The sequence below is a fragment of the Orycteropus afer genome, unplaced genomic scaffold, assembly GCF_000298275.1.
Source record: "Orycteropus afer afer isolate SDZICR_OR568_19922 unplaced genomic scaffold, OryAfe1.0 scaffold00024, whole genome shotgun sequence".
Lineage (NCBI taxonomy): Eukaryota > Metazoa > Chordata > Mammalia > Tubulidentata > Orycteropodidae > Orycteropus > Orycteropus afer.
Window position 1 is genome coordinate 16,665,854 of NW_006921611.1, and position 10,928 is coordinate 16,676,781.

The 10,928-nt window shown below is 35.2% G+C and overlaps 1 protein-coding gene across 1 annotated transcript in view; it reads left to right on the forward strand.

Annotated features, from left to right (window-relative positions):
• The window catches only part of PSD3 (pleckstrin and Sec7 domain containing 3), a 576,478-nt gene that overhangs the window by 421,328 nt on the left and 144,222 nt on the right, over window positions 1–10,928 (forward strand). The window contains exon 11 of the mRNA XM_007935046.2: window positions 3,321–3,514. Within this exon, the coding sequence (XP_007933237.2) occupies window positions 3,321–3,514 (194 nt within the window). The remainder of the gene's footprint in view (window positions 1–3,320; window positions 3,515–10,928) is intronic.

The following is a 10,928-nucleotide window of genomic DNA, read 5'->3' on the forward strand; positions in this document are numbered from 1 at the left end:
GTATGGATATTATCCTATCACTGACAGCATTGTACTTCAGGACAGATCTTGAAACATCCTTTGTGATGATGAATGCCACGCCATTCATTTTCAAACTGTCATTACCGGCATAGTAGATCATATGGTTGTCTGATTCAGAATGGCCAAAACCAGTCCATTTCAGCTCACTAATGCTGAGGATTTCAATCTTTATGCATTCCATTTCCTTTTTGACAACTTCCAATTTTCTGTCTGGTAATGTGGTAGATAAATGTCTATACATCTGTCTAAACCCACAGCACTGTATACCACAAAGAGTCTATTTTTCTGTATGCAAATGTTTAAAAATTACCCAGGATTTGGAAGAATGCAAGATGAAACTTGTTGTTATTTGACTTTGAGTTGGACCCAACTCATAGTGACCCCTCCTTGGGTTTCCAAGGTAGTATCACTGTAGAAGTAGATTGCCCAACCTTCCTTCTGAGGAGTGGCTGGTGAGTTTGTACCACCAGCATTCTGGTTAGTGGTCAGATGCTTTAGGCACTACGCTACCAGAGCTCCCAATTGTGACAAATGAATCTAACTCTATTACAAATGAACATCATAGCATAGTGAAGAGGGTGAAGAAGAAAGGATCTAAGTAACTTTGGAACAGTGTTTTCACTGAATATTGTAAGGGCGAAAGACAAAATAATTGTGCACAAATGATGGTACTCATTTAGCTAAATTTGTTTTCCCACAGAAGTATGGGTTATCATTTCTGATACTGTATACTAGAGTTGAACAAGTAAATGTATGCAGATAATGAGAGCCAAGATTTTCACAGCTGAAGAAGTCCAAATAAGCAACAGGGAAAGTCTAAAATGAACTCTGTGACACTGGATTGCGTTTGGAGGTCTCAGTATGACCTCGTGGAGATAGATAGATGGATACAGAAATAAATATAGAGCATGTGTATACATACAGGTTAGCAGACATACATACATTTCTTTAGCTTTGTCAACCAATAGTACCTAGAAACAATGGTATTCCAGTAGCAATGAACACCCCTAGTTCCCAGTTTCGGTTTCTAAATACCATTCTCTAATAAAAGGTCTCCTGACACCTTAGAGAATTTACTGATTCCAAGGTTGGGAGAGGGAAAATACAGGCTAAGCTTGAGACATCTTGGGGTGGCTGAAAGTGTACAAATGCTTGAGGGGGTGGGGGAAAATGTGGACACATTGAAGGAATTCCCAATGGCCAAAGCTGTAACAATTTGAGCAACAAATTAAATAATTATAGTATTTGATTATAACTCAAAGAATAAAATATATACCCAGGAGTCTTTAGTTACAGAAGAATTCCAATTAATAAGTGCAGAAGTGAGGTAAATAGAAAACCACTATTAAAGCGCCACAGTAATAACTATATCGTAAGCAAGATCCGCTGATGAATGATAAAAGTAGTGGGAAAAAAGCTTCAGGAGAAAGACTATATTTACATAGTCACAAAGTCACAAATAGGAGCTCTGGTAGCATAGTGCCCAAGACATTTGATTTCTAACCAGAAGGCTGGTGGTTCCCACCCACCAGCCACTACTCCTCTGAAGGAAGAATGGGCAATCTACTTCTGTAGAGATACCGCCTTGGAAACCTAAGAAGGGGTTGCTATGAGTCGGATCTGACTTGATAGCAGTGAGTTTGTTTTTTTTTAGTTTTAAAGTTACAAATGCTGACTTTATAGAAGAAAGATCTGCCACTCACCACCTTAAACAAATGACTGAAGTTAATATCCAATGGTAAAATATATTTACATTACGTACCCCTGATTGGATGCACTGAAAAGAGTGTACCAGCTGTGTGATATCATTCCAAAACATTCATAAATTTAGTGTAGACATGAAAAAACGATCAACCTAAACTGCAAAATATCCTAAAGAATAACTGACCAATACACTTATGAAATGTCCAAGTCATAAAAGACAAGGAATGCTGAGGAACTGTTCCATCTTGGAGAGGAACAAGGAAGAGATGTAAGAACTAAATGGAGTGTGGGATCCTGGGGTAGAAAACGACAGTGCTGAAACAACTAGTAAGATTTGAATAAAGTCTGTAGTTTCTTTAATAATACCATACCGGTGTTAATTTTCTGGTTTTGATCATTGTGCCATGGTTATGTTAAATGTTAACATTAGTGGAAGCTGGGTGACAGGCATAAGGAACACTATGTACTATCTGTATAATTCTTCTATGACTCTAAAAAAATTTCAAAATAAAAACAGATGCTTAAGTGTCCAATGTTATTTTCATATAACTTGTAGTTATAAAATACATACTGAGGAAAACGTCTGTTTTTCTTTGATCATCAGAGAAACATTTTTGACGATCATGAATTTTTTGTCATTTTAAATATATTTTAGTGGCGGTTATTTTGGTTGAAGTTTTAATAAAAAGGTTGTATAATCAAAATTGACTAAGCAATGAAACCAGAAGTGGTTCAGGAAATTAAAACAGCTGCGCCTAGACAACTGTTCTTATTAAACTCTTCATGATTTCCAGCAGTGTACTGGAGCTTATTAACTTTTCTCTTTTCTTTATTGGCTGAATAAGACTATCCATTTTCTATCTCCTCCATACCAACTGTACATTACGATCTAATTTAAATTTGTCCTTTCTGAAAGAACAGGGATTTAGAAAAGGGAGCTGGTCAAGTAGGGGTTTTCTCAGTGGTGAGTAGGTTGCCCCACACTTGTGTGGTGATAGAGAAAGTAGCAGCTGTAAGGATGCCAAAGCATTTTATGACATCACCATCTTAATCCTTTGGTAGCTTTACTTGGAGTTCTGATATTAGGGATTAAACTGGGTATTTGGCAAATATAATCCAATTCTGTTCATTGAACTAACCTATAATTATTTATTTTCTGTGTGCTTACCACTATATTGACCCTGAAGAAATACAAAAATCAAAATCATGGTCAAAATCAATGAAACCCCACTTGTTTGAAAAAAAAAAAGACCAACAAAAGCATTGAAGTGGATGGAAGGAGCAGAGGCTTTAGTGTAGGATAGTCTTTGTGATTATAGTCTTGTTAACTCTTTCATTATTTACTATCTTTGTGACCTTGATTATTAAACTCTCTGAATCTGTTTCTTTATCTGTAATAAAGAATCTTAATGTCAGTCTTTTAAGATGGCTACGATCATTAATACCTGGCATGTTGAAGACATTTAATAAATGTGATTGTTGTTATCATTACTGATAGACCATTGAAAAATAAAGTAGTTTTATAAGCTAAAAGACTTTATTCATAATATTGTGGTAGGTAATTGACTCAGTCTTTTTGGTTTCTCCCTTTTTAGAGATGATGAAGAGAAAAAAAAACCTCTCTCAGAAGGTACTGATGAGAAGGCTAATGGAACACATCCAAAGACCATCACTCGTATTGGGAGTACTACCAATCCATTCTTGGACATTCCTCATGATCCAAATGCTACTGTGTATAAAAGTGGATTCTTGGCTCGGAAAATCCATGCAGATATGGATGGAAAGAAGAGTAAGGATCATCTTTTTGTCATTTTCTATTTTATTTCATCTTTAGATCCAAAATTTAAAGTTAGTGTATGTGAAGTAGAGTCAGGGATGAGGGAAAATTATATTTAGCCAAAGAAGTATTCTAAAGTTTGATTAACCATTTAACTCTAAATTATAAATCCATTATGGTACTTGATGTTTCTCAAGTAGAATTGCAAAACTTTAGAAAAGGAAGGCAGCTTACAGATTACTTAGTTCCCAGCCTTTATTATTCATTTATTTATTCAGTTCTTTCAAAAGTAATAAGAAATACCTATTATGTGCTAAGAACAAAAAACATAGATCAGTGAATAAAGTGGACAAAGTTCCTATCTCTGTGGAATTGACATTGCTGGTGGTTGATGTATAAAAGATAATAATAGTAAATACTATAGAATAATAAGTACTATTCCAGAGACATTGAGGGTGGGAGGAAATTGAGGTCCAAAGCGCATGTGAAAGGATTGGCCTTTAGTAGGAAGATGGACAGGTGAGATGTAAAAGATGGCATAATTAGTATTAGAAAAATGAAGGAATTCCATCTGATCACTTTAATTTCTCCAAAGTATGCGACATACTTATCTGTGAGAGAGATGATATTTATTAGCATTTGAAAAAAGTACAGCATGTCTAGAATGATCTTTTCAAAGGATTAAATAACAATTCCATGTAGTGGAACAGAATAAGAAAAGCTGATACATATGCCCATAATTAGCACCCACCTACAGACACACCATGGTGCGATGGACTGTACACTGTTTCTGTGGCTGGACACTTTTTTAATCCTTCTTCCTAATGTGTTAGCCTATCTATTAGATTGCAATCAAGAGAAACATTATAGTGAAGTGGTTTTGACACTTGTGACTGTGAGCATGTTTCTTAAAGTTTCCAAATTCTTTAGGAGTACCCTCACCATGTTTTTTGTGCAGTCTGTGCACTGGCTTACTAAAACATACAGTTTTCTCTAACAGAGTCGTGTCAGGCCTTATGTGATTGCAAATGATAGCAACTCAAACTAGCTTGGGATAAAGAAGCACACCTGTGGATGAGGGATTAATTACCACCAAAATACTCTCTTTGTTTTTGTTTCTGCAATATTTTGCATGTCACTTTTATCCTTTCAAGCAAAAAGCTTTTACTTGTTCATTAGCACTGTAGAACAAGTATCCAATTTTGCCACCAGAGAGGATTCTTCTTCTTCCCTGACTTCCAATTTAGTATATCCTAGTGCATAATTCTCATTTGTATGACTGAGAGATGGAATGCTGTGGTTAACAAAACTTCATTGCTAGAATAAGTTCCTCTAAAGAAGAAATAAGATACAGTTCTCAGTGTTGTTCTGGGCAGACAATAGCTATCCACTTATCTTTTTGGTCAGTGCAAACACACATACCCTTTCTGTATACATTCAGTTCAAAAAGTGCTTTTGCTGAACATAATATGGTTTCACTTCTACTACCAAAAATATGCTCATCTCTATCCAAGATCTCGTGTCTAACTGCTTCTTCCATCTCCAGATCTCTGTTGGTAGTGTCTTTTTCCCTCAGTAAGGTCAGGATGTAACTTCAATCTATAGGTTAAATTAAAAATATAAAAATAATCTAGCATACTTCATAAAAAGTACATTAGGAATAATATATGTATAATTTCAAGCATCAGTTTAAAAAAAGAAAAAAGACAGGAAATCAGCAGTCATTGATTCAGAATATGTGCTACATCCTAATGTACAAGGATAGAAAAGTTAACTCATGTGAGTGAGCACCTGTTAATTGATTAACTCCTGGAGCATTGAAAATTGACTTGCTTCTTTAACTTATTTGAGGTCCCCAATTCTGCCTGCTGATGGTTTATCCTTTGTTTTCCTGGGTCAGCTCTCAGGGCTATTGGAGAGGAGTCCCCTGCTAAAAGCTCTGCTTCTTTTGCAGCCCACTAAGTATAGTTATCAAACCTGAGGATTCCTTAGTAGTTGAGACAGTACAACCCTTTGACCTGCCTGGGTGTTTTCCTGCCAATATGACTCCTTTAAAATTAACGTCTTCAAGAACTTCTCTTTGGCTAGGATTATTTTAAAATTTATGAGTCTTGGTTTTTTAATAACTTAATAAGTTCTGCTATTTTTCCAAAGGAACTTGCCTCTTTCTCTGCTACTGCCTCAAGATAAACTCCAAAACCCAAACTCACTGTTGTCAAGTTGTATCTGACTCATAGCGACCTCTCCTTGGGTTTCTGAGGTGGTATTTCTACGGAAGTAGATTGCCCCATCTTCCTTCCCAGGAGTGACTGCCTCAAGACAGTAAGGGAAAATAGTTGGATGGGATAAGACAGGATCAAGTTCATTCCTGTCAATTGCTTTATCATTAGCACATTTTTACCTTTCTTTCTTGAGGTGACTTCTTGGGCAGTGTTGTTGTTGTTGTTGTTGTTGTTGTTGTTGTTGTTGTTATTGTTATGTGCCGTTGAGTTGGACCCGACTCATAGTGACCCCTCCTTGGGTTTCCGAGGCAGTATCACTACGGGAGTAGATTGCCCATCTTCCATTTTCCTTCCTAGGAGTGCCTGGTGGGTTTGAACCACCAGCCTTCTGGTAAGCAGTCAAGTGCCTTAGGCACTAAGCTACCAGAGCCTTCTTGAATTCCTCAGGTTCTTCGTGAATCTTCCCAATTTTCTGTGCATTCCAAATTATAAGATTTCTCATAGATTTCATGGTTTCCAAATCCCTTTAATGTACATAGATAATTCAACTTTTCTGATAAAGGAAAAGTAGATGATTTTCTATTAATATTTACACATACTACAATTCACCAATTTTAAATGTACAGTTTGGGTTTTGAGAAATTTAGTTGTGTAACTACCATTTCAGTCAAGATACATGACTTTTCCATTACTTGAAACTTTTAGTAATAACTTTTGCAAGAAATCCCTTTCCTTTATCCTTAGTGCATGGCAACCACTGATCCATTTTCTGGTGGTGTGCTTTTGCCTTTCCTAGAATTTCAGTAAGTGGAATCGTATGAACTGTTTTGTGCCTGGCTTCTTCCACTTAGTGTTTTCCTTTGTAGATTTATCAATGTTGTGTGGTTAACAATCTGAGTGTTTGTGTTAGAGAGTATTAGTCCACTGTTTGGATGTTACCATAGTTGATCTTTTCAGCAAGTGGACATTCGAGTTGTTTCCAGTTTTTGGCTATTATAAATAAACCTGCTCTGGACAAGGACACATGTTTGGTCTAGGCATATGTTTTTATTTCCCTTTGGAAGTCACCCTAGGAGTGAGAATGCTGGGCTATATGCTTGTCTTATAGTTAACTTTATGAGAAAGTACTTCTAAGTTGTTTTCTGAAATGTCTGTACCATTTGCATCCTTGTCAGCAGTGTATGAGAATTGCAATTGCTCCACATCCTTGCTTTCTTTCAGTATGTATTATCAGTCTTTTTAATACTAGCTGTACTACTGGGGATAGGTGGTATCTCATTGTGGTTTTTATTTTCATTTCCCCAGTGCTAATGATGTACAGCTTTTCACATGCTTAACAGATATTTCATCTCTGGTGAAATGTGTGTTCAAAGTTTTGCTCGTTAAAAAAAAAAAAAAAAGGCTTCTCTTTTTATGATTGAGTTAGAATTTGTTATACATTTCCTATATATGTCTCTTATATCAGATATATATTTACAAATATTTCTTCTAATATGTAACTTGCCTTTCCTTTTTCTTAGCAGTGTATGTCAAAGAAAACGATTTTTAATTTTGATATAGGCCAATGTATCAGTAATTTTCTTTATGATTATTGCTCTTTCCCCCCTGCCCCACCATGTAGGAAAGTTTTGCCTAACCTAAGGTCAAAAATATTTTCTCCTTTGTTTTCTTTAAGAAGTTTTATAGTTTCAGCTCTCACCTTTCAGTCTATGATCTATTTCAAGTTAAGTTTTATATACGACATAAGGGAAGGGTTGAGGACAAGGGTTGTTTCCAAGTATGTATTTAGTTGTCTCTATACCATGTGTTGTAAGCACTATGCTTTGCTCATTGAATTACCCTGTCATTTTTGTTGAAAATTACTTGAACATATATTTTCTTTATTTATTCTTAAATCTGTTTTGTTCATGTATATTCCTTGATTACTAAAGCTTTTCTATAAGTTTTAAAATCAAGTAGTATAATTTGGTGAAGGTGTGGGGTTTTTTTTTTGTTTTGTTGTTTTTAAATTGTAGAGTTGTCCTGAGTTGGAATCAACTCGGCAGAAGTGGGTTTGGTTTGGTTTTTATTCTAGGTCCTTTGTATTTTTGTATAAATTTTAGAACTGACATAAATTTCTACAGCAAAGCCTGGTGGGTTTGGGATTGGGTTTATATTTAATGTATAGTTAATTTGTGGACAATTCACATCTTAATAATATTCAATCTGATCTATGAGCATGGTATGTCATTGCCATTTGTTTGTTGTTGTTGTTGTTATGTGCCGTCAAGTCAAACCTGACTCATAGCAACAGCTCCTTGGGTTTCTGAGGCAATATCACTACAGAAGTAGATTGTCCCATCTTTCTTCCGAGGAGTGGCTGGTGGGTTTGAACCGCCAGCCTTCTGGTTAACAGTCAAGTGCCTTAGGCACTACACTACTAGTGCATTTGTTTAGATTTTTAATTTCTCTCAGCAAAGTTTTGTAGATTTGAGTGTACAAATCCTGCACATATTTTTTTAAACTTATTCCTAATATTTCATATATTCTGATACTATATTGTTTAAATTTTATTTGCGGTTTTTAGTATTTTATGCAGAAGTACAGTTGAATTTTGTATACTAACCTTCAATCCTGTGATGTTGCTAAACTCAATTATTATTTTGATAACTTTTTTTGTAGACTTTTTTTAGGATTTACTAAGGAGTTCTGGTAGCACAGAGGTTAAAGCATTCACTACTAACCATGAAGTTGACAGTTCGAACCTACCAGCCTCTCTGCAGGAGAAAGATGAGTCAGTAGCTTCCATAAAAATTTACAGCCTCAGAAATCCTATGGGACAGTCGTACTTTGTCTTAAAAAAGGCTTTCTATGAGTCAGAATCTACTTGATGGCAGTGGGTTTAAGATTCACTACATATATAGTTATGCCATTTGTGAATAAAGATTTTTTTTCTAATATAGTACATTTTATCTTTAAAATTTAAATTTGCAACTTTTTTATATTCCATATTTCTTTCCTATCAGTCATGGTTTGTTTTTTAGAATATTATTGAGCATATTTGTGATATTTATACTATTTGTTTAAAGTCTTTGTCTCTTAATCTCTCTGTCATTTCTGAGACTGTTATTTTTGATTAATTTTTTTTATTAAGTTATGGGTCATACTTTCCTTTTTCTTTGAGTTCCTGGTAATTTTGTTTGTATACCAGCTATTGTGAATTTTGCATTTTTAGACTGCTGGATTTAGTTTTATTTTTTTAAAGCATATTGGATTTTGTTCTGGTGTGTAGATAATTAACTGGCAGGTCAACAGAATCCTTCAGAGGTTTGCGTTTACCCTTCGTTATGGTGGATCCAGGGCAGCTTTTATGCTGAGGCTAGTTCCTTTAATAAGACATTATTGTTTTTCAGACTCTATCCAATGTTCTGTGTATTAACAAAGTTTTTCCACTCTGACTTAAGAGCACAAACTGTTGCTTGCCCTGTGTAAGCTCTTGAAATTGTTCAATCTACTACTTTTTGGTGGTTCTTTACCATGCTTTGGGTAATGTCCTTTCACATGTACACAAATCAGTACTCCACTCAAGACTTAGGGATTCCTTTGCAGATTTCCAGAATTATTTCTTTGTGCATCTTTCTTGTCTCCTGTACTCTGCCCCACAAATTCCAGCTACCTCAGCCTTACTCAACTTCCTTTCTGTCTCCACATATCAGCAAAACTTCCAGGTGCTATTAGGTACCTTCTTCCTTTGTTGGAGGCTAGAAACTTTATCCAAGCAGTAAGCTAGGCTTACCTCATGTGTTCACTTCTCTTAGGAATCATAGCCCATTGCCTCCCTGTTGTGCAGTATCTGAAAACTTTTGTCTTATATGTGTTGTCCTCTTTTCTAGTCGTTATGGTAGGATGGCAGTTCCCATAGCAGCTAATCCTGCAAGGGAATAAACAGAACCAAACCAAATGAAGAACTCTTGTTAAGAAATTTCTCCCTAATTGCCTTATACCTGAAGACTTTTACACTTACTGAACTATAAAAATGATAAGGACTATTGAATATTCAGGAAAAGCAAATGGATTAGATATTCATTTAGAGATCTAGAATGAGGTTTGTTTTCCTTCCCTCTTACCTTGTTCCTTCCTCCCACAATTTCTTGGCCTTTCAATCACATCTAGATTGAACTGGCTTATCTATAAGTATTAGGATGCTCCTGTTTCTTGAAGATTCACCAAAATGTCTGAATTGCTTCTAAATTCTTCTCCCTTTCTCTTTGAAGAGGTGGTCACTATAAGCTAATTTGACAGATGTTTTATATCAAGTGCTAATGTTTAGAGTTCTATGTATTATGTCATTTTTATTTCTAATATGCAAAAAAATAAAAAGCAGAGTACTTTCTTAGAATAAGAGCTTTGCTTTTTATATAGTAATTCCAAATAATTTTTGAGAAAACATGTTTCATATTTACTCTGCTAAGTCTGTAGAGATTTATTTGGCTTCATCATGTTCAGAATAGCTAGAGCTCTATTGTGTTTATGCATATATGTGAACATAGCTAAGAATACATAGCCGCCATGTAGTACTAAAAGTTTTTTAATCATAAATGAAGATTTGGATTACAGCCCTATGGAGAGATTCTTGTATCATAAAACCCTGATTAACATGTCTCCAAGAGACCACTTGTCTGACTGAAGATTTGGCATCTTTCATTTTTTAATTAACTCTAAGGACTCAGTTTGTCAGATTGCATTCCTAATTGTTCACATAAACGTTTAAAGACCTTGGAGGCTTTCTTTCCTCTCTCCCTCCCTCCCTTTGTTTCTTGGATTTTTTGCCTTTTAAAGATATTCCTGGCTCAGAAATTCTACCTCTAAGAGACAAATTATGATTAAAAGCAAATGTTGTATCTCTTATAGAAGTATTCATGTTTATCAGAATCATTAAATTAGACATTAAGGGAAAGCTTTAAAATGTCAGATTTGGAAAACAAAATATGTCTCTTTTTCATTTTGTCAGGTAGAATGCAGAACAAAATCAATATTAGTTTTAGATATATGTGGAAGCTAAGACAATGACTAGAAATAATCTGCTCAAAATATATTATGACAATAACATTCCTAAACTGAAACCACTACTGTTGAGTTGATTCCAACTCATAGTGATCCTATAGGACTAAGCAGAACTGCCCCATATGCTTTCCAAGGCTATAAATCTTTATGGAAGCAGACTG